Source organism: Equus quagga, chromosome 8 (genome assembly GCF_021613505.1).
Source record: "Equus quagga isolate Etosha38 chromosome 8, UCLA_HA_Equagga_1.0, whole genome shotgun sequence".
NCBI classification, from domain to species: Eukaryota; Metazoa; Chordata; class Mammalia; order Perissodactyla; family Equidae; genus Equus; species Equus quagga.
Genome location: NC_060274.1, coordinates 109,255,112 through 109,279,386, shown reverse-complemented (window position 1 = coordinate 109,279,386; position 24,275 = coordinate 109,255,112). Strand labels below are relative to the sequence as shown.

The 24,275-nt window shown below is 46.6% G+C and overlaps 1 protein-coding gene across 5 annotated transcripts in view; it reads left to right on the top strand.

The window, feature by feature from the left end:
• TMEM209 (transmembrane protein 209) overlaps positions 1–7,688 on the top strand; it is a 29,656-nt gene extending 21,968 nt beyond the window's left edge. For 3 of the 5 annotated variants that reach the window (XM_046670343.1, XM_046670339.1, XM_046670340.1), the window contains 2 exons: positions 2,824–2,897; positions 5,986–7,687. In XM_046670343.1, coding sequence (XP_046526299.1) covers positions 2,824–2,897; positions 5,986–6,040 — 129 coding nt within the window. In that variant the 3' untranslated portion in view covers positions 6,041–7,687. Of the gene's footprint in view, positions 1–2,823; positions 2,898–5,985 lie in introns of all 5 variants that reach the window. The other 2 variants (XM_046670342.1, XM_046670341.1) reach the window with 2 other exon arrangements.
• The last annotated feature ends 16,587 nt before the right edge of the window (positions 7,689–24,275 follow it).

Sequence of the window (24,275 nt, the reverse complement as noted above, 5' to 3'; positions counted from 1 at the left end):
CATGACCTTAACCACTATGCCACTGGGCTGGCCCGCTTTGATAATATATTTTTTTTAATTTATTTATTTATTTTTATTGAGTTAATGATAGGTTACAATCTTGTGAAATTTCAGTTGTACATTAATGTTTGTCAGTCGTGTTGTAGGTGCACCACTTCACCCTTTGTGCCCACCCCCCACCCCACCTTTCCCCTGGTATCCACTAAACTGTTCTTAGTCCATAAATTTAAATTCCTCATATGAGTGGAGTCATACACAGATTATCCTTCTCTCGCTGGCTTATTTCACTTAACATAATTCTCTCAAGGTCCATCCACGTTATTGCAAATGGGATGATTTTGTTCTGTTTTGCAGCTGAGTAGTATTCCACTGTATATATGTACCACATCTTCTTTATCCATTCGTCTGTTGATGGGCACTTAGGTTGCTTCCACGTCTTGGCTATTGTAAATAATGCTGCAGTGAACACTGGGGTGCATAGGACTTTTGGGATTGCTGACTTCAAGCTCTTTGGATAAATACCCAGTAGTGGGATGGCTGGATCGTATGGTAGTTCTATTTTTAATTTTTTGAGGAATCTCCATACTGTTTTCCATAGTGGCTGCACCAGTTTGCATTCCCACCAGCAGTGTATGAAGGTTCTTTTTTCTCCACAACCTCTCCAACATTTGTTACTATTAGTTTTAGATATTTTTGTCATTCTAATGGGTGTAAGGTGATATCTTAGTGTAGTTTTGATTTGCATTTCCCTGATGATCAGCGATGATGAGCATCTTTTCATGTGCCTATTGGCCATCTGTATATCTTCTTTGGAGAAATGTCTGTTCATGTCTCCAGCCCATTTTTTGATTGGGTTGTTTGATGTTTTGTTGTTGAGTTGTGAGCGTTCTTTGCTTTGATAATATTTTTAAAATACGATTCTCTTTTTTATGGAGTAGGTAAACTTTTAAATTAGGGAAAATTTATTTCTTGTATATCCTTTTTTTCTTTTTTTTTTTTACTATAAAGCTAATATATATTTAATTTGGAAAAGTATAAAGAAAAGAAAAATCATTCATTATTCCATTACTTAGAGGCAGCTCCTTATTAACATGTTGGTGTGCTGCCTTTTGGTAAATTTTATTTTGGTCTTTGTACTTTTTTACAGGTTGAAATCATATTATTTACATAGTTTTATATCCTTTTAAAAATTAACTTTATAACATAATTTTCTAGTGCCATTAAAAATCTTCAGGAAAATACTTTTTAATGGCTATAAAAAACTTCATCATAAGATTGTAACATAATTTATTCAACCATTCCCCTACTGTTGGACATTTTGGATGCTTCCAATTCTTCATTATCATAAGTACAGCTGAATATTCAACTTTATGCATATAACTATCTTCATTTGGGGTAATTTCTTTAGCCCAAAGTCCGAAAGTGGAATTCTAAGGTACAGAATATTATCAAGGCTTTTAAAACATATTATCAAATTACTTTATAAAAAAGATTATTGTACCAGTTTACACTTCTTTCAAGGTATTTTACTCTCGATTGCAAACAGATTGTTTGCAGTTGTGTTGGTGACCTTTTCTCATATTTTTCTACCGGCATTGTTAGTAAGAAATTTTACATTTACTATAATCGTAAATCATGCTCTCCATCAGATTCCCAGGAGAGAATATTAATTTCATTTTTTTCAAGTTTAGTATTTCAACTTTGTAAGTGTAAATATTTTGGGCCATTGATATTCCTGTGGGTACACATGCAAATCCTTTTTTACTTTTTGTTTGTTTTTTTTTTTTTAAGATTTTTTTTTCCTTTTTCCCCCCAAAGTATATTCTTCGTTGTGGGTCCTTCTAGTTGTGGCGTGTGGGATGCTGCCTCAGCATGGTTGGCTAAGCAGTGCCATGTCTGCGCCCAGGATTCGAACCAACGAAACACTGGGCCGCCTGCAGTGGAGTGCGTGAACTTAACCGCTCAGCCATGGGGCCAACCCCACAAATCCTTTTTTACTTTTTAAAGAAATACTGTCTTTTAAAAATTATACATCCTTAGATTCTTAAGTAAAAACAATAAATCAGAGTAAGCAGGTACAAGTTAATCAGTAAGTTGAAAATCTCACTTAGGAGCTATTTTACAGACCAGGAATTACATATAACAGTTTGAGTTTAAGGGCTAGCAAAATGCTGCCTCGTAGTTCCTGGTAGCTAAAATAAATGTATATTTAACTTGTTAATTATATTGTTATTAACATATACTGTAATGTATTTTGAAGTGTGATTAAAAGTTTTTTAATCCCATCATTTTTGTTTTTGCTGTTGATTTTGGAGATAGAACAGTTTTTGTGTGTCGTATACAGGGTCACCAGCCTCAGAACAGCTCTCTTTCAAGCTTTCATAAATACTGCTGCTCACGTGTGGAAACTTCCCAATGTGTTTACTTTCCGCTCATCTTTCAGGTCTCAACTTAAAAATCCTTCCCTTGGGGAGGCATTCCCTGCCTCCCAGTCGGGGTCAGATGCCCGCACCTGTTGCCCTGACGCTCTGCACCTCCTCTCTCATGACAGTCATCATACTTTCTTTTAATTCTCACTTTACTGTCTGCCTTTCCTACTAGACTTTAAGCCCCTTGATTACATGGATTCTGTCTGTCTGATTCACCACAATGTTCTGTCTTCCTAGCACAAAGTAGGCACTTTGTTTAATGAATGAAAGTCTGAATTATGTACATGGAATTCTGAGTATTAGAATGTGAAGGATCTGCATTTACCTATCATACTGAATCTTTGGTTTGGTTTGGTTTAGTTTAAATCTTGCTCTCTTTTTCTCTTTATTCCAGGGCCGAAATAATATGTTTCACACCTTGTTAATGTTCCTCTACATTATAAAGACCAAAGAGTCAGGAATGCTTGGGTAGGTGTGGTAGGTGTTTGTGCTTTAAAAACACAAGTATTTAATTTGTTTACTGTTTTTCTTCTTATGGTAAGATTCTGCAAAGGGCAGCTTCATATACTGAAAGGATTTGTGGAGCAAACAAGAGATATGGCTTCTAGTACTAGCTCAGCCTTGTCACTCACCAGCTCTGCTATCTTGGGCAAGTCCATTAATTCCTCAGAACTTCCATTTATTTCCCTGTTGGTAAAAAGGCAGTTGGACCATCATTGGCTTTACACTTGTGTTCCCCAGAGGAACAACTCCGAGATATATATCAGGCTCTTGCCACTTTGAAATTTATAAAAAGAATAAAAAACTGGAGTCTATTTGTATTCACACCATCCCATTTCAGACACAAAGCCTTCGGCAAAATGTTTACACTTCCACAGAGTCTGAGTCAGCACCCATTCCATAATATTGTTAACTGGGATGGAAAAATGGTCAGTTGAAATTGTTTATTCTAAATACTTAGTAATGAAGCTCACATACTGTTACAATAAATTCACAGTTGCTATATTGTCATTTTGATGATCCAGCATTTTAGTGTGTGAGTAACGTTGGAAGTAAGTGGACACGGGCTAAAGCTGGGGAAGTCTGGCACTGCACGGTCTGAGGGCCCTAAACCTGGGTTCTGGGTCCAGCTCTGCCAGCAGTAAGCACACTGAGGCTAAGAAAATGTAAAGAGAAGGCCTTGGAGTAGAAAACCTCTGGGGTCCATTACAGTTCTGACATGCGTGCGTCTTTTCTAAGTTTTGTGTAGGTGCCCTCTTTTATACGTATTCTAGAACTGCATTGTCTGATAAAGCAGCCATCAACCACATGTGGCATTGAGCATTTGAAACATGACTGGTCCAAATTGAGGTGTGTTATAAGTGTGAAATACATAGACTAGAATTCCAAGACCTAGTACCAAAAATATATACCTATATCTCATTAATAATTTTGTATATTGTTCACTTGTGTTGAAATAATATGTTGGATATATTGGGTTAAATGAAATCTATTAAAATTAATTTTACCTGTTTCTTCTTTTTTTTTAACTTTATTTTTTTTTGAGGAAGATTAGCCCTGAGCTAACATCTGCCACCAATCCTCTTTTTGCTGAGAAGACTTGCCCTGAGCTAACGTAATGAATTTTTAGTTCAATTGAAAATTTATCTTTTCCTTCAAAAGATCCACATTGATATTTTGATGCATAAATGATTTGTCATGATAGCATGAAGCTTGGATTGAGTGCCATATACAGTTTGTCATATGCATAAAAATGTAAAAACTTTACATTTGCATTTTACATATCATATGCATAAAAACTTTAAAAGTACTTAATGGGGCAGTAATTTACTCAGACGCCGAAAAGAATTGATTTAATTTTCAAAGTGCTTATTTTCTCTTAAGAATCAGCTTTTATGTGGAAAATGAAACATTTTAAACTAAAATTAATATATGTTTTATTTCTTAGGTTTTTTTTTAACCAAGGCAAAAAACAACTTTGAAATTATTAACTTTTAAAATATGATTGATTAATCTTTTTAGTACATTCTAAAACAATCAAATGGTTAAAAGACACTATCCTGTAACTTAAAGGAAATAGAGTGGTTCAAATGTAGTCCATTTGGAATCCTGACCATAAAGCAGTAGATTGATCCAAATACATTATCAATTCAGTGCCACATATTTGTGCAGTTACTGGAATGAGATGAATGTTTTACTTCCAAAAGGGAAAAAGAAATCTAGATAGAATTAACTACACAGTAAGTTAAGTGTTCTGTTTAGCAGAAGACACCGTAAATAAAGTTTGAAGCTAAATGACAACGTGAGACAAAGCGTGAGAGTTGCAACACATATATCAAATCCAAGTTAATGTTTGTCATCTATAAAGAGCATATATACATTAATTAGAAAAGAGAAATATAGAAAATGGTCAAAGACAAAAGATTTTTTCATAGAAAAGTGTTGTGCAAATGGTTAATAAAACACAAAAAGATGCTTAACTAGCCTCATATACAAACAAGCCAAAATGAAAACATTTTTTCTATCAAATGGAGATTTAGCATTTGCAGTGTTGGTGAGAGTATGAAGGAGTTACTGTCTGGAGTAGTAGATTTTTCTTATATGCAATATCCTTTAGTTTAAGCTATATTAATAGTACCCATATGCAGATTCACTGAAGCATTTCTTGGTTTTTTTTGTTTTGTTTTTTGGTTTTGGGTGGGTTTTTTGGGGAGAAAGATTATCCCTGAGCTAACATCTGTGCCAGTCTTCCTCTGATTTGTATTTGGGATGCTGCCACAGCATGGCTTGACGAGTGGTGTGTAGGTCCGTGCCCAGGATCAGAACCCGCAAACCCGAGGCCACCAAAGTGGAGCATGCAAACTTAACCACTATGCCACCAGGCTGGCCCCCTAAAGCATTTCTAATAATTAGAAAATTCCTAATTTAAGTCAAATAGGTAAAATTCTCTGAAAGGCCTGGCATCTCTATCATCTCTGTTTTTGAAATTTAATTGACACTTTAGGGGCTGGCCCAGTGGTGTAGTGGTTAAGTTTGGTGTGCTCCACCTTGGCAGCCTGGAGTTTGTAAGTTCGGATCAGTTTGTAACTTCAGATCCTGGGCGCAGACCTGCATTGTGCAGACCTATTCCACTCATGAAGCCATGCTGTGGTGGCAACTCACATAAAACAGAGGAAGATGAGCACAGCTGTTAGCTCAGGGCCACTCTTCCTCACAGAAAAAAATTAAATAAATAAATTTAATTGACACTTTAATCTTACTTGCTAAAACTGCCCTGTAACTCTATCTGATATAATAGTTCTTAAGGTCCACTGAAAAATTAATTTTTAACTCCATAAATCAATTTGTTCTAAAATTGAGTTTTAAGCACAGTTAAGAATTATTATTACTAGAGTTCACCTGATAAACCATGTGTGCCATAACTTATTGCAGAATAGCATTAAATGTCATCAGTTAAACGTGTATTCCTTGTGAAGACTCTTGTTTTAGTTATTTGAAAAAAGACCTTCAATGCTTGGCAGTCCAGTCTGCTCAAACTGTTTTTTCTCTTTCTTAGGAGAGTTAATCTTGGTCTGTCCGGTGTGAATATATTGTGGATTTTTGGCGAGTAGTGGGTCGTTGAATTCCAAACATTTGGACTTTGATTTGGCTGAATCAGAAGGTGAATCTCAGCATCCGTGAGTCACTGCCACTTTTGAAAGAAGATACATATGAACGCTACAGACTCTTTAGATTTAACGAAAGTTTAGCTATTATGAAACTTGCTGTATCTTCTACACCAAGAGATAGTACCCTCGGTTTTTTACCGCATTTCAGATTTTTCAGTTGCCTACAGAACTGTGATCCTTCAGATTTTTGTTGACCCCAACAGTGTAGGTCCCCCTTAATTAAATAAGTTTGAGTCTCTTTTCATTGTAAACCCCAAATAAGAATCATCCACCTGATTCTTCCCTACAAAAATTTTCTTCAATCACATTATTTAGTATAAATACTTAAAAAGAAACAAGTTATAATTTATTTTTTATCTCTGTATTTCCACAGTGTTCAGCAAATAAGCCTATGTCCCACATTTAAAGAAATGAGATAAACTTCTAAGTAATGTAGTAGTTCATGTGTATTTTTAAAATATTATTGAAAGAGATTTGACAGTATTAGTGTTTAAAAATTCAACTCTTGAATTAAATTTAGTTGATAGAATTAAACTTTTGGTTCTTAGTTAAGAGGCTGAGGACATCAAGAAAATTACTGCTTTGGTTTAATAACTCAATTTCACTATTCCATAGTATTGTATTTTAAGAGTTCCCTTCCTTAAGATCATATGATACCTTGTCTGTTTAAATTTTTTAGATATGTTCAAAATGATCTGGAGAGTAAGAAGTTACCACGTTTGTAAGTTTTACTTGACTCTCCATCCTTATTTTCTTATGTGTATATGCAGTATCTCTAAGGCTAGCTGGCATTTGTGTGTTTTTTCCAGATTGACATATTATTAGAGACTGCTTCCATCACCTGGAAACAAGTGAAGCCAGTATCTTCTGAGCCACTCATGTCATTATTGTATATGCAGCCCATTTTGTATCGTTTGTAAATTCCATTTTTCAAAAAGTTGTTCCTGTTTTTTAAAAGTTAAATGTCCAAAGGAAAGGAAGTTTCTATCTTTTGATTGCTTTTGATATGTTTTAAATGTTTGCTATGATATTTTAGAAGAAAATATCAATTAAATGTGTTAAGTATAAAAGCATGTTAGAATCTATTTCAAAAGTTATTGAAGGTGTCATGGAATAACAATTGTTAACGTTGTTAAACTATTCATTTGCATATTCTTTATTAAAAGTAATAAGGAGAAAAATTTTAACAATACTTAAGACAAATTTTTTTTTCTTTATAGGACTTACGGCAGCTTTTAGTCCAAAAATTCAAAGCTATAATATTTTATTTTTTAAGTGCCTGTCAAAAAATACAATATGCAATATAAATATACATGTCAAAAGAGTTGGGAGATGTACGAAGAAAGAAAGGGTGTTTTGTTTGCACACTGAATCTAGTATGGGTTCCTGTACTCGGGGGAGCTATCCTATATTAACTTGTCCTCACAAATGTTTGAGCCAGTTTATACTTTAATATGGCTTTTATTAAAAATACTTTGTGAATTAGTTTGAATTTATACTTCGGGAAGACAGTGCACTGCAAATATGGTAAATTTTTTGGTCCTTGTGTTAAAATGAGTAAATATCAACTTTTCTCTAATTAAATGTTATTTATAGTATATTTTTCACAGGTTTTTCTTTTCATTGCTTGACTCATTCTTGTGGGATCAAATCCACTAATCTAGATTATTTTCACTGTATAATTTATCCTTTTCTTCTCTGTGAATATCAGCCTTTACTTCAGCCAAATTCGTCTTAGGGGCATACTTAGGAGTCTAAACTTTAGTTCTTACTGAGACACAAAAAATGCTGTGTTGCTTGGCTTCCTCAAACTGATAGGCACTAAGAACTGATATTTTAATGGTGAAGACACGCACATGGGGGTGGCACTTCTCGTCTCAGCCGTGTACCATAAATCCTTCAGTGCGGGCATCCTCACAGGTCAGGCTGTGGTCCCCTGTGTCACTGTCTGTGCTTTTCCTCACAGATCCCCTTCATTCCGCGGTTTCAGTCATCACCACTCTGCGTTTGACCCCCAAGTTCATCACCAACCGTAATGTCTCTCCTGTGCTCTAGTGTTGCATTTACTGTGACCTGTCAGACATTGCCACTTGGATGTCCTGCAGACTCTCTGTGCCTGGAACTAAATTCCCATTTGCTGAAACCAGCTCCCTCTTCTAACATCCCTTTTTCTGTTCATTGTGCTACCGGTTGCCCACGCTCAAAACTCCGGTGTCATCTTTGATTCCTTGAGCTCCCTGGGTCCCCAATCCAATCAGGCAGCAAACCTCATCCATTCTTTCTTAACAATGTCTCTTGCAGCTGTCCCTTTCCAATTCTGCTGCCACCGTGCTCATTTACACCCTTATCAGCTCACACAGGACTACTACCACAGCCTGATTAATCTCACAGCTTCCTGATGGTTGCGGTGCTTCCAGATTTTCCCGTTCATCCTGCACATTCTCTCCAAATTCATCTTCCTAAAACACCTGTTTGATCATTTCATTGCCCTGATAAATTCCTTAGCCTGACATTTAAAGTCCTGCACAATCTGGCCGCAAGCTAGCCTCTCCACCCAGAGCCCAGCCTCCACTCGGTGCAGGCTGCTCCTTGCTGGGCTCTCTGCACGCTACCTCCTGCTCACCCTGCTCACACTCTGGGGACGCCCCTCCCCCTCTACAGTCTACCCCTGCCTTAAGACTTCACTCTAATTAAACCTGCTATTTTTTGGAGCTGATCCTGACCACTCCAGCTGGGGTTCTCCCCCAGGGACATTAGCTCGGTGCCCCGTTTTTGGCACTCAGCAACCATATGAATGGATTCAGAAGTGACATTTAGTCTCTCTGACAGTGTGTCCTCATATCTTGTCTCATCTCATATAAGAACTGCGGTTTCTACTAGTCTGAACTGTGCTGCTGTTCAGGAAGACTTGATGATGGCTACAGCTACCTTTTGGGAAAGGCTTGCATTCTGCTCTTTGAGTGATACCTTTTGAGCAGCCAAGCACCCTGGCTTTCCTTTTGTGGCTAGGCCCAAGGAGGAGGAAGCACTCCCAGAACTGGACAGCCACAGCAGGGGGACTGCCTGAAAAGTCAAGGGGTTAGGAAAATGCTGCAGCCAATTCCATGTGCTCTTGGTCCTGGGCGTCTTAGTGAGCTGGGGTAAGGCTGTTGCACTTAGCGGTACATCGGCCCAGCTGCTCCAGGGTCCACTATGACAGACCAGGAGAGGCCCTGGTCCACCCATCCCTCCAGGTGGCTTCAGTCACAGCTGCCCCCTGGCTGTGGGTAGGAGCAAAAGTGCATGAGGACAAGCAGCAGAGGACTGGGCTCTCTGGCAGGAATGCTTTCGGGGAGGATCTGGGTGGGGTGGGGGCCTTTTCTGCCCAGTTAGAATGAGAGGGGTTTGCACAATCAGCACCTGTGCTTTCTTGGGCCCCAGTGACATTGCCACACCTCACTGGGTACGCCAGTAGCTTTCTGCTCGGTCTTCAGGATCGTTAGGCAGTAGCTCTGAGCCACATCTCTAATTTGATCCCTGGACAGTCATCAGTAATTCCATTTCTACACTGAATGAACTGCACTGACCTGGGGGGCAGCTTATGGATTCTACAGAGGGTGCCCCTCAGGCAGGGTTAGGAAGGTCCAGTACAGCAGCTGCGGATGGAGAACAGCCTCCCGTGCACCCAGCACCCTGTCCCCCTCGCACAGCATAGACCCCAAAGATATTTCGTAGCAAAGCCACATGCAAGCACTCCTAGGCACTGCTGTCGATGAAATTTAAAGCTGTAAGTAAATGCTTTCATGCCCCCATACAAAGTGAATTTTCCAAAGTCAACCTGGCTGGAAGAGCCACTGGCCTGAATGGGCCGAGACTTGGGAGGACTGAGCTCTGTCGCTGATTGGGGCAGGGCAATTAACCTTTTACACTGTGATTTTTGATTATAAGATAAAGATACTCTTCATACCTCAGAGATCATTGAGAAGCTAAAACTGAAAATAACGGGTGACAGTGCTCTTAGGTAAGGAAAATATGGCTTTAAAAAGTCTTTTCAAAATAACATGTTAGTGTAGGGCTGGCCCAGTGGCGCAGTGGTTCAGTCTACACGCTCCACTTCAGCAGCCCAGGGTTCACTGGTTCGGACCCCCAGTGCGGACCTATGCACTGGTTAGCAAGCCATGCTGTGGCAGGCGTCCCACGTATAAAATAGAAGAAGATGGACACAGATGTTAGCTCAGGGCCAGTCTTTCTCAAAAAAAAAAAAAGAAAAAGAAACCGTGTTAGTGTAAAACTAAGAAATGGCCCCTTGGGCATTGTAAAGCAACTATCCCATTCTTGGATCATGCTGAGATACAGATCTTCATGGCCTTGACACACTCACACCGCACCCCAACCGTCCTAGCCCAGCTGTATCTGCCTTCTGCTCCCTCCTTCCCCAGCCCCAGACCTGGCCATCACCCAGTCGTAGACAGTACCACCCTTGTATCCTCAAGGCTGGGCTTCCGGTCTACCAAGAAAACACTGTCTCCTTCCTTTCTCATTTCTCAACCAGAAGGAAAAAATAACAGCCCTGAATCAGACTCTGCTTTCATGAACTATATCCCATAGGAGGAAAGTCAGAAGGTGATGATCTGCTCTGTTGGGGGCAAAACTTGTTTTTTCAGGAGCAGCAGCCAGGCGTGATTCTTCCTCAAACACACGGTGTGTAGACTGGAGTCAGGCAGCTCTGTGGTAGTTTTGGCCCAGAGTACAGGCATTAGCTTACTGGGCTCCAGCTCCAAAGAAAGGCCCCTTGTACTCCTCAGGGGGAGGAGTGTCGTCCACGGGACACCCTGAGGGGCAGAGGAGGAGTCCAGCTGACTCGTGAAAGTGAGACTTGGCAGAAGGAAGTCTGAACTGAAGCCACCAGCCCCCAAACCTGGTGGTTTGAAAAGGTGTTATATGGCTTCTATCTCAAGTTAGTCAACCACCCTTAAAAACAAATTCAGTACAATGCTCTGCTTCCGGTTAAGTGTCCTGCACGAGTTCTTTCAGGTGTTTTTTATGCCATATTGAAAATTCCTGGAGTTAACTACTGTAAAGTGGTGGTTAGACTCCACTTAGACCAAGTGCCTTGGATAGAACTTGGGGGCAAAGTGCACATCCTAGAATACAGCGTCTCTTAAATATGACACCAGATATTTTCTCTGTAGGCAGAGAAATGATCTTTCGTTTAAACTACCGTATCTGTCTGAGTAAATTTCTACTTCTTCCCACCTCACACCTCTATTTCCCCACACATACCCTCTCCCCACTCACCCTCCCCCATGGTTTCTGTTGGTGAGGGATCTGCAGCTGCTGTGGGCTTACCCTCCTGACCCTGTCCTGGCAGGTGCAGTGGTGGGACAATGCTAGAATGAATCCCCAAGGAAGGCTGCAGGTCTCTCAGGGACGGGACTCCGGTAAAGGACGGAGTTCCATTAGACTGTGCTTCCTCCAGGTCCCTGAGGGCAGGTGCATGTTAGGTGCTCAGTAGATATTTGTTGCATTAATAATTAGGGTAAGTAGACACAATTCACTTGAAAGGCAATCCTTTTCTTTTTTGGCCTGGAATTTGGGGTAGGTGTGTGTTCCATGCTGAAGACCATGGAGAGCTCTCTGGCTGGCATGTAGAAGTGTGGCAGAGGAAGAGCAGCAAGGAGCCGGCAGTTGGCAGTTGGATCTAAACTTGTAGAAGTGAAGACCAGAGAGCCCACTCTCCACTTCCATGCATTCCTCTTTGGTGGGCTCTATGAGAATTGATTCAATAGGAAAGAGTACGTATATGCCTGGGGCAGAGAAGCCCTCCAGCTACATCTTTGCCAGTAGTTTCTCAGTAGATGCAAAATTGGTCGCATCTTATAAACCCTCAGAGCTGGAGCTGTATTGGGGTGGATGCAAGGTGCGAGGGCTGGGAACACCCTGATACAGTCACGGGATGCCATTATCTTCTTCCCTGAAACACTAGAGTTTTGGGGTGCTCTTCACCCAGCCATCTGTAACAGCTCCTTCCTGTCTTAAGATCTCTGCTCAAATATCACCTCCTCGGACCCGTTCTTGCCACCCTAAAATGGCGCCCCCATCACTCACTACCCCCCTTACCCTGCTCAGCTCTTCTTCTTGCCCAATCTGAGATTTTGCTTACCATCTGCTCCCCACACCAGCATCCTCTCTAGAGATGGGATACTAGTCTCCTCTTCCTGTTTGAAGAACTGAACATTAAAGGGCAACTATGTGCCAAGTGACTCTTACATAAATTTCTGTTGTAAAATGATAACAAATAGCTTGGTTTTCTGACTCCTTCAGATCTTCGTCTAAAGGTTGAAAACTTCTGCTATGTTACAGATTAAAAATACAACTCAGAAGAAGGGACACACACCAACTGTTTCTTAGGGAAGGCTCCTGGATGGTGGCAGACACTTCCAGGTACATTCCATTAGCCAGCACTTAATCACATGGACACAGCTAGCTGCAAAGGAATCTGGGAAATGTAGTTTTTCTTGGCCATGGCCATGTCAAGCTAGCTAATAATCCTAGCACTATGGAAGAAGGGGAGGATGGGTATTAGACAACAGCAGCAGTCCCCTTGAACAACTTAACTCTCACCCAGCGCTTCCTTATTAATTGGCCCACTCTCTCTCCTTCCTGAGGTGCTGAAAATGAGGAAATGTTCAACATTTTTGTAGTCCAGATACCAAAATCCTATAGAGCACAATGTTGCAGACACATCCACACGGCTTCTCCTTGACCAACCTTCTAAGTATTTTTAGTCAGCACCGGCTATATAATTTGCAGGACCCAGTGCAAAATGAAAAAGCGGGGCCCCTTGTTGCAAAGTTATTAGGAATTTCAAGACAGCCACAGCGGAGCATTAAACCAAGCACAGGGCCCTTCTAAGCGCAGGCTCCTGTATGACTACCTGGGTCGCCGGCCTGTGACCACTGTTCTGTATTTACTCACAAAAGGAAGGAGCTGTTCATATTGTGAAATACCACATGCAAGTAGTGTTGTCTTTTCAGGCTGTTCCAGCTTTTAGGTGAGATTTTTTTCCCTTGTCATGGCTCAGACAACTCACAAGTGGTCTTGGGGATCAAACGGCTTGATTGTCTCATTCTACAAACACCCAGAGAGGGCCTAGGAGTACCCAGGGTCCTGCTTGGTGCTGGTGTCAGAGCCTGCTCTAGAAGTCCAGTCTCCAGACTCTGCGGCACCTGGAGCCTGGCTGCACTGCAGCCAGGATGGAAGTGATCATTTGTCTCCATCAGGCTGGCACTGTGAGGCCAGGTCAAGGGCATCGTTGACACTCCTGGGACCTCCCATTGCCTGCTTGGGCTAGACTCTTCTTCCGGCCTCTGGTCAAAGCAGAGGCAAAACCAGTAGCTGCCCAGTTCTTGTCTCCCTTTAGGACAGGTAGTACTGGTCATGGAAGGGCTGAATGGTGGCCTGAGAAGGGAGAGCTTGGCCACTACGCTCTGACACTCCCTCTCCACAGACACCTCCAGGCTGGGGGTCTGTGCCTCTCCGTGTGGAGGTGGGCAGAGAGGTTATAGGAGGACTGCTGGACACACAGCCTGCCTGCCAGGTGCCAAGGGCTCACTCTGACGGCGCTGGATGGGGTGGGGGACAGGCACTCGTCCTGGTGGAGGTTGGAGCCGGAGGCGGCAGCTGGGGAGGGCTCTGTGGGGGCGCGTAGAGCAGGAGTAGCGGCAGGTTCAGATGAGTGCGTCACGGGGAGCAGGTGGGCCAAGGTGTCAGATGGGCACACTTTTCTCCAGGGAAAGGAAGGCGCTGCAAGATGCGAGGCAGAGGAGAGGAGAGTGATTAGCAAGCCTGGAGTGAGTCACGCATCCAGTCCCCTGGGCAGCCGTGTGCGCAGCGAGCTCTCCTGGGTGCTGACTTGGTGCCAGGCTGCACAGCTGGTGCCGGGAAAGGTGCCAGGTTTCCTGTGGGGGCCTCACGAGGTAGGGCCAGGAGCCTGGAATCTGATGGCCACCTGCTCCTGGCTTGAATCCAGAGTCTGCTGGCATCTCTGCCTCTGAGCCCTGCTCACCTCAGAACGCTTCTTCGCAGGCCGGCTCCTCCCCAGGGCCCACGCCCCCTAGCCCTCAGTCCTTTGCCCCTCCCAGGCCTCTCCTTGCCTGCCCCCCACCACACTGAAGAGTACGGGGATTCTAAAGAGCTTCGAGCTGTGAGCGAAGTAGAAGCAACCAGGGTATGCCCTCTCTCCCTGTGTCCCTCGCCCTGCCCTGGCCTGGGGGCAGCCCCTAGTGGGAAGACAAAACCTGGGCCCCAGTGGGGACAGAAATCCAGGCAGTAGCACAAGGTCATGCCCCACACCCCGGAGGTGCTCTCAATCACGGCCACACCAACACGGGCTGTCCCTGCTTCTCCATCACTCCTAGGCTGGTGACCACTAGTTTTTGGGTGACATGGGGGATTGTGAGCAAAAGAAACCCAACTGGTTTTCATCCCTTACAGTAGGCTTGAGAGCTGTGAGTAGCTTGTCAAGTCACCAGGCTCCCCATCCTGCAGGCTCCTGGATCCCCCTAGCCTTGGGAATATGCACACTCTGTGGCCCATGTTTCTAGAAGACTCTTCAGTCGACTGCCTCTCTTTCTTCCTGTCCGACGTGGAACCTCAGTCAGCACCTCTCTGCTGAGCTGTGGTTCTTGGTGAAGCATCAGAGGGCCCTGAGAGGGGTGGGGTGGCACCGGGTGGCTGTTGGCAGAGGGCAGAGGCTGTGGGTGAGAGGGAGCTGGCCTCCAGGAGGGACTGATTAGAAAACACAGGACTCAGCGGCGCTTTTCTGGAGCCCTCGGCGACCCCATTGGGGCCCTGGGAGAAGCTTCTACCTGAGTTCCTGACTTCTGCCCCCCACAGAGGCTGTTGCTGGCACCCACCTGGCCCCGAGCAGGGAGAGCGAGGGAGAGCGAGTAAGGGAAACAATGGCCTCTCCTCCCTCCTGGGCCCTGTTGTTAGCTATTCAAGCACCAGCTCCACTGGCTTTTCTGAACTTCTTTCTGGATCCAGGAGTACTCAGGGTGCCCCGTGCTGGGTGGTAGTCTTTCCACAGCTGTGCCACCGGCTCCTGGAGATGATGGAGTTTTTTACCCTGTGGTGGTCACTTGTGTTTGCCCTTCTGCCAGAAGCTTCTCTGCCTTGGGGGGGGGGGGGGGGGGGGGGGAGGACACCAGCAAGTGTCCAGGAGACTGGAGGCCACTCCTCTGCTTGGCCAGCCCGAGGAGGGGGAAGAGCCAGTCTTGCCCCAGCGTCTGTCCCCTGCCCGGCCACCACATAGGGCCTCAGAAGAAGGAATCTGGCTCCCACACATCAGCGTCATTTCCCTCCTCCTGCGTCAGGCAGTGAATTTACCGAGCAGCTAATATGCTTAGGGCCTAGCTGTTCTCACCTTTGGCTGATCACTTTCCTTTCCTGTATCCATTCTCTCCGTCTGCAAAATGAGATCCATAAATCTCAGCGCCAAGGTAAGAGGCTTTTTCACAGCAGAGCTGGTGAAGGAAGAACAGCCAGGAGGCTTCACTCTCTGCGCAGCCACAGCCAGAGGGAGGCAGTGACGCGGTTGTCTCTAATGGCAAAAATGTGCAGAGTGAGCCCCCGTCCTGAGCCCGCCCTCATCTGCTTGCTGCCTCTCTGCACGGGGGGCTGCCTCAAGTCACGGATTCCAGCCCAGGACAGGGGTGAATGCACCCTGGTATATTTGTAGGGTGCACGTGTGTGTGTGTCGTGGAATGTGTGGTATGTGCGTGTGGTGTGGAGTGCAGCATGGGTTTGTGTGGCTTGTGTGCGTGGTATGGTGTGTGGTGTGCGTGGGTGTGCACTGTGTGTATGGTATGTGTGTGGGGAGGCACTGGGGGTGGTGGGCGCTGCCCTATACAGGAGTCTGAGACATCAGCGTCCCTCTCCAAGGCTGTAACAGGCAAGGGCCTTGGTTTGAGCTCCTAGAAGAGTGATTCTCCACACGTGGTTCACAGCGGCTCTTAGAACATGAGCATCCGTGGACCTGAGTTAAAACGCAGACAGGGGCCCACCCCAAGGCACTGAAGCAGAACCTCTAGGGTCTGGGCCTCATAATCTGCATTTTTTTCACAAGACCCTCAGGTAATTCTTCAGCACACTCAAGTCCGAGAGCCGCTGATCCAGCCGGGTGAGCGCATGTGAACGCCCCACCTGTAGGAGGCAGCGTGCACAGGCGCCTTCATTCTTGCTGAGGACTCTGGATGGTGTGGCCTGTCTTTGGCTTGTTAGCAAACATGGCCACGGGTTACAGTCGTCCCCAGAGCTAGTGTTCTTGAGCTTGTGACGTCACCTCAGCCTCATCTTCTGAATGCACCATAAATATGCACTTGGTTGCTTTTGTTCTCAGGCGATTTTGTGCATAGCTTTGTGTTTCCCGACCATCTTAGAATATCCTTGAGAGCAGACACGTTTCCTGTTTCTCTTGTTTCCTTTTTGCTCCCCAGGGTCTAATGTGGGGGTTCTGTACACAGCTGGTACTGAACTGCTTGCTCAAGAAAATGGTGACAACTTGGAGAGAGACTCTGAGAGGCTGTGGGAGTCCCTGGAGCTGTGGTGGGGCCCTCTCTGCGAAGCCCACATACCTGCCTGGCCGGACCTGCCCCCCCACCCTCTTCACTAGATGAACCTGAGGATGAGGAACTCCAGGCGGACCTAGAGCAGATGTGGGCGCAGCAAGTGGCCATCCCGTGTCCGGCATCCGCTTAATTGAGAGCTAGGTTGGGTGGGTGCGGGCCTCTGGCCCAGCAGAACTGGGAGCGCCCCACTGCTGTTGGGCCAATCGAAGCTCTTCTGCAGGGAGCAGGGCCTGAAGCTGCACCTCATCGTCAGTCCCCAAGCAGCAGGACCCAGGGCAGGATGTGGCAGTTCCTCAGCGCCCCCTCCACACTCACATGCCAAGCAGCACCCGGTGAAGCAGGGTGATTTCGAAGCTTTCTGGGTCCAATGTCCTGACAGACCTCTTAGCCTCCCCACCACACAAGCTGAGTCAAATTCTAATTGAAGCCTGTGAAGCACAAAGTCCTACCGAAACCATTACAAGAGTCTTCTGGAAGATAGGGACTGACAACACTCTGCAGAGAAGAGGATGAAAGGTTCCTGGCTCACCAGGCCCTCTGGGCAAGGAGTCCCAGGGCACCCAGCAGACGGCTTCTCCATCTCCGTCCTCTTCAAGTCTTCTCCCACTCCTGATCTCATTAAAAGGAAACCAAAAGGGCTATATGATTTGGCTTCCATCTGGCCACTTGAGATTTAAGGACTTTAATCAGTGGAACGGTAAAGAATTAAATAACTACAATAACAAGAAATCCGCCAGCAGGCCTTTCCAGTGACCTTGCCAGAGTGCGTGGGAAATGGATCACACCATCTGGGCTTGACTTCTCTCCCAGGGAAGACTGAGTGATTACACCATTTTAGGATCCAAGTTTACAAAAAATTTGCTACCTAGATTAAGAAAAGTTGTGCCCTGAAACAGCTTATATCTAAAATATCATCTGCTTCCTGTCTCCAACTGCCCACCCCTTCCCACCCCCCAAAACCAGCCCTCCTCTGTTCCCCATTCCAGGTCAAAAATTCCAACATGGCATCTTCAGGAAGGGCTGACAGTTCGAAGCACCCCAGAGGGCTCCCCATGAAGAAATGTGGAAAAGTCTAAAAGCAGGAAATAAATTATACTGGTTGAAAAGACAAGAAAAGTGGCTGAATTCTTCCCCCACGCCCAAGTCTAGGATTTACCAGTCCTCTTCCTGGAGACATCTTGCTCTCCTGGGGGAGAACTAAACCTAAACCTGTGAAGGAAAGACAGGAGAGAAGAGAGCTGGTGGTTCACGCAGGCCTTCCCTTTGTCAAGGAGCCACTGAGAGGGAGCCTAAGTTTCTAGACCTGGGAGGCAGCCTCTGCATTCCCACACCCCCTCCTCTGGCAATAGCTGACTAGCCCTTGCCCCAACTAGTGTGTCCCTGGGAAAAAGAGGCAAGAGGAAGTGGGAAGACTCCACGGGAGGCAGGATTGAAACAAGCTGGGGCTCAGGCTCTGCTCTCTGAAGCTGTGAGGAAGGCCCTTGAGCTCTTCGTCCCCAAAAGGGAAGTGGAGGAAGAGGCAGTTTGAGGTAAATCTCCCTAGTGAAGGAGACACTCGCAGCCTTGAGCCACTTGTCTGGCTCCCCCTCTCACCTCACTGACCCTCCTCAGACTCCTTTTCCACAGCCTGTGGAAGCCTGTAAAAGCTTCTTCCAGAGCTACGGAAGCTTCGCCCCCTTGCACTGGTCAGGCACCATAGGCAGGCCCTGGAGATAATCAGCATCTTGACCATTGGTGCCCTTTCTGAAGGAACTGGCAGTCATCCTCCTGGGGAGCACCCCAGGCTACAAAGGTTGGGAGGCCAAGCTATGGTGGGCAGAAGCAGTGGTGAGAAGAGCATCTTCCTTGAATCACAAGAGGCAGACTCTGGAGAGAGACCCTTATGAGGTCGGCAAGGGCTTGAGGTGGGAATAGAGCCAGTGGCACCTGGGTGGGTGGTGAGGCTCCCATGGCTAGGACCAGAGCTTCTCCCGGACTGTTCAATGTGGCATCCATTGCCCAGGAAGTATCTAACCAGACAACTACTGACATTCTGGCGCTTTCCGGGTCACCCTGTTTTTCTTCTTGTGCTTGATCCTCATGACCTTTTGAGGGCAGATTTTCTCATTTTCGAGAAGAGGAAGGCAAGGCCCAGAAGATTGCATTGTGAGTAGAATTGCTGAGACCCAAAGCCATGTACTGTTTAAAGCTCACGTAACTAAAGCATCCTGGCCAGCTGGGCCCAGGTGCACACGGCATCAGAAGCCCTCACCTGTGGGCCTATTCTCTTCAGGGCAGGCTCTCCCAGGGCAGAGGCCTCACGGCCCCGCAGCTCCAGGCTCAGCCTATCCGGTCAGCAACCCCGGGAAAAAGAAGCCAACTCTCTGAAATTCTTTAAGAAAAAGCACAGAGAATCACAGAATATTCTTGTATCTACTACCCGGATTTGTCACATCTTTATACTCTGCCCTGAACTGGTGTTAAAAAAATGGATTTTTTTTAAAAAGAAAAAAAATACAGGAAATGAATAAACTATGGGACATCCAGACAATGGAATATTATTCACTAAAAAGAAATGAGCTATCAAGCCGTGAGAAGACCTGGAGGAACCTTAAATACATATTTACTAAGTGAAGGAAGCCAGTTTGAAAGGGTGACAGTGTATGAGTCCAACCATATGACATTCTGGAAAGGGCAAAACTACGAAGACTAGAAAGATTAGTAGTGGCCAGGTGTTAGGGAGAGGGGAGGTGAACAGGCAGAGCACAGAGGACATTTAGAGCAGTGAAAATATTCTGAAAAACGCTATAATGGTGGCTACATGTCATTATCTATTTGTCCAAACCCATGGCACATACAACACCAAGAACGTAAACCATGGACTCTGCCTGATAATGACGTCAGTGCGGTTCCATCATTTGTAACAGAGGGGCCACTCCGGTGCCGGCTGTTGATATGAGGGAGCCTATGTGGGGGTAGAGGGTGTATGAGAAATCTCTGTACCTTCCTCTCAGTTTTGCTGTGAACCTTAAACTGCTCTAAAAAAGATCGACTCTTTAAAAAAAAACACAGGAACATTAAAAACAATGACACCCAAGTCTTGATGACACCCAAGTCCCCACAATGCCCCACTGAATTAGTTTCCCAGGTCAGCCATCACAGAGTATCACAAACTAGGTGACTTAAAAAACAGAAATTTGTCACACAGCTCTGGAGGCTAAAAGTTGGAGATGAAGGTGTCGGCAGGGTTGGCTCCTCCTGAGGGCCGTGAAGGAGTCTGTGGTGGTTGGCGGGCAATCTTTGGTGTTCCTTGACTTGTAAATGTATCACCCTGATCTCTGCCTTCACATCCACATGCCGGTTTTGTGTGTGTGTGCGTGTGTGCGTGCAAATTTCCCCTTCTTATAAGGGCACCTGTCATACTGGATTAGGACCCATCCTAATGACCTCATTTTTATTATCTCTGTAAAGACCCTATCTCCCAACAAGGTCACATTCTGGGGTAGCAGGGGTTAGGACTGCAACATAGCTTTGTTAGAGGGTGACAAATGCAGTCCATAACCCCCACCGAGGACACAGCCTTGCCCCGACACATGGTGGTGATTGAGTGCTCTGTTGGTACAGAAGCGTTCAGACTGCGTTTCTAACTAGCCCAGGCCAAGCTGATCTTATCCTGTCTCGGAGCTCTCACAGGTAATTTCACAAGTGGGCTGCAACTCACACCTGGCTCTCCCATCAGAGCCACCTGTCACCGTGCAGTGTGGTAAGACACATTTTCCAGGTGTCACAGGACAATTCAACAGGCAGCAGGTCAGCCTTTCTCAGCAGGTACAAGCCTCCACCAGTCACATCCAAAGGGTCTCTGAGGGGACTTGGGTGCTCCCAGAGCGTTTCACTGTCTTATTCTGACATTGCCATGCCAGACATTCCACTGGGGTAACTCCAACGAGAATTCTCTCGAGATCTATTGCCCAAAACATACATACTGTCTGACACAGCCATTTTTATACCTTTTAAGAGTCCCTTTTTGCATCGCTGACTCCAAGAAAGCTAATTAATTATTTTAGACACCACTATTAAATTGACACAGTGATTAATCTGATAATCCTTTTTATGAAATTACCTCTGAAATGCTAACTTTTCATCTTTTGTAACTCACTGTGTAAATTACTCTGAAGATTACATTGTACCAGCTTTCGGCTCTGTAAATCTTAATGGCAGTTTTTTGCCAAAAGCAATAAAAGCTGTCCTGAATTTATCAGGTCAATCAGGAAAGGAGCAGGCAGGCAGGAAATTGAAGGTGACTCACGCTGCAAGTGGGGGGTTTTGACTGACGGATTGTTAGAACCTGCTGTTGCCGGTTAGCTACAGGGGACTTTGTGCCAGTGAGAGGAACAATGGTAGCCTCATGAAGCAGAGGGACACGCGGAGCCCTTGGTTGCAGGTGTCAAGGCTTCCTGTCTGAGAGAAGAGCTAGTGTGGTTCTAAAAGGTGGTCCCTTGCCCTCCCTCTCCCGCTCCCCAACGCCATCCCCGCGTCCCCTTGCAACACACCAGCTGAGTCTCTCAGTGGTGGAGACCTCCCAGCGCGTCCCATGTGGGCTCAGAGCCCACAGAGAGCTGCCTCACGGCCGCCCACGCTGAGCAATCCTCACGTCCTTCACATGGAGTAGGGGCGGGGCGCACAGCTTGGCTGTCACCGTCCACCCTGCTTTACCCAGTGGGCAGGCTCCTGGAGCTCAGGGTGACCTTAGTCACTCCAGTCATGCACTCAACGCTGTTGCACAGAAGGAAACTTAAAGCCTGCTGGAGCTACCAGGCCTGTGAGAAACAGCAGCGTCCATCTTTGTTCTTTTTTGAAGCTAGTTTGTTTTCTTTTTTTTAACAGTAAGTCCTGTGCATCCCACGTGTGCCAGAATAGTGTTAGATCGCTTTGCCAGCCTCTTCTAAGGCTGCCACACACCTTTCATTTGTTATGAGAACAAGCAAAGGACAAAACCTGTTGAACCTGTGGCCTCATGTATCCATCCATCCACCCCTCCACCCATCCATCCATCCACGCATCTATCCCTCCAGCAGTGTATATTGAGTAGCTACTACATGTCAGGCTCTGTTCTAGGTTCTGGGTGAAAACAGAGCAAGAACTTGACATAGACGATTCCTGCCCTCAGGGCACTTCCATTCTAATAGAGGAAGTTGGACCATAAACAAGATAAACACTAAGTGAGATGGTGTCCCATCCTTTGGGAAGAGGATAGGGAGTACTTGTGGGAAGGGGCAGTCTCTGATTTGAAACAGAGGAGTCAGGGAAGGCCACATTGCCTCCCTCCCCTCACCCTGGCCCTGGCCCTGCCTCATTGAGAAGATGACACCTGACTGAAGAACCAAAGGAGGTGAGAGCCTGAGGAAGAGCCTTCCAGGCAGAGGGAACAGCTAGTGCCAAAGCCCTGACATGGGAGCGCACCTGACTGGTGAAAGAACAGCAAGGAGGAGTTGTGGCTGGAATAGAGAACAAAGGGATGGTGGTAGGAGGTAAGGTCAGAGAAGTTTGGCAACCATGGGCCATGGATAAGTTAAGTAAACTTGGCACTTCCGGGTGTTTGCAAGAGAAACATGAGTCTGTTTGCCTTGTTCCTGTCCTCCCCTGGCGTTCCCTCCCTCCCCTTGATTCTGTCCTAAGGCAGCTCTCAGGCAGACCACAGCATCTGGGGGCCCCTGCTAAAAGAAGGGTGTGAGCTGGAGAGCCCGTGGGTGAGCCTTTCCTGGGCCCTGAAGCCCCACGGCCAGGAGTCTTTCTGTGGCCTGGGGAAACTGAAGCTAGAGGGCACCTGGCTCCAGCTTCCTGCGGAGCGTTGCTGCTGCTGCTGCTTCTCCAGGCTGAAGCCAGCCAGGTTCTTTCTGCTTTGCTGAGGCAGGAAGCTGACCACCTACAGCCTCCCCGTGTTCCGAATTTGCTCCCATCCCTGCGTACAGAGGTGAGAGTTAAAAGCAAGAAAGGCGCCTCCCAGGAGCTGCTGGGAAGATTCTTGTGGTGGAATGTGTTTCTGATGAATCTAATATGAAGCCTTGAAATGGAAGAGTTTCCTTTTTTTTTTCTTTTTCTTCTCCCCAAAGCCCCCCAGTACATAGTTGTACATTCTAGTTGTAGGTCCCTCTGGTTATGCCATGTGGGAGGCCGCCTCAGCATGGGCTGAGGAGCAGTGCCATGTCCGCGCCCAGGATCCGAACCTGCAAAACCCTGGGCCGCTGAAGCGGAGCGTGAACTTAACCACTCGGCCATGGGGCCAGCCCCGCAGTGAGGTTTCTGATGCCCTCAAGTTGCTCCTGAGAGAGGACCCCGGCCTGTGAGAAGGCTCTGGTCAGCAGCTGGAGAGCAGTACCGTCCTTGTCGTCCAGAGGGGGAGGAGGACCTCTCTGTGACCCCACCCCCATAACCCCACGCAGGAGTTGTTCTGGTACTCCACCAGAGTCACCCCTTTAGCAAAAGAGCCACATTTCTACAGTCATGATCCCACACTGAGGTGTCAGCCTTCCAGGGGTCTGAAGGAGGGTCAGGGGAAGCCCTGAGGCCTCTGAGGGGAGCACAGAAGGGGCAGCAGCGGCCCCCAGCTCACCCCCCAATTGGAGAGCAGCAGGCCTGCCTCTCTGCTTCACAGAACCTGTCCTTGGCCCTGGGGCTCTGGATGCAACCTCTGTGGCTGCCCCTTGGCTAAGCTGCCCCATGGAAGAACTTTTTGGAAAAAGATAGCCAGGTGTGAGTTTTGGGGGGTTCTGAGAGTTCGGGTATCAGTTTTCAGTTCCTTGGGCGTGAGGATTGAGTGACAGGTCAATAGCTGTCACAGTAGCATGTGTGGTTGCATTTCTGGTGTGTCCCCAGCCCTCCCGCTCATCTGCCACTCCACTGAGGGTACCTGACTCTTCTCCCCTCCTCCCTCCATCCAGGCCCATATCGTGTTCCAGAACAAGCCCTCCACCCCGCCATGTGCATGGTGAAGGGGCCTGCCTCCCTGTTGCTTTTCTGGTGAGCCTTTTCTTCCTTCTGAAGTCACACTCACACATCAGAGAGAGCCATATCGCCTGCCCTCTGAGTTGCCATGGAAACAGAGCATTCTTCCCTCCTCTCTCTCCTCTGTTTACTTTGGTCAGGGACTGCGGCAAAAACCAGCCTGTCGCTGAAGGAGAGGGAGGGCGGGGGAGAGGGAGAAGGGCAAGCCAACCGCTCTAAACCAGATCACTCCGGTTCAGAGTGGCTCCCGCTCCAATCCTGGGAGCCGCTCAAGCTAGGCGTGGTGGGCTGCAGTGGGGTTGGTTAATGGGGACGGGCTAGTGGCTGTCTGGTCAGCCTCCCCCTTCTCTCCTGCCCTGTCTGCCTCCCCGGGTGGTAGCAAAGCCCTTGTGGCGTGGCCCCAGGTCGCTGGGCCTCTGCTCAGAGGTGGGCAGTTGTTCACTACGTAAGGGCACCCTGCCGAGGGGGGCAGTGATGGGAGCCGAAATTCAGCTCTGCTCTGTGCCCTGGCCACCGCCGTGTCCTCCTAACAGAGGGTCTTGCTTCCTGGGGCACCCTCCCCGCGGCAGCCTGGGAGTGCTGGT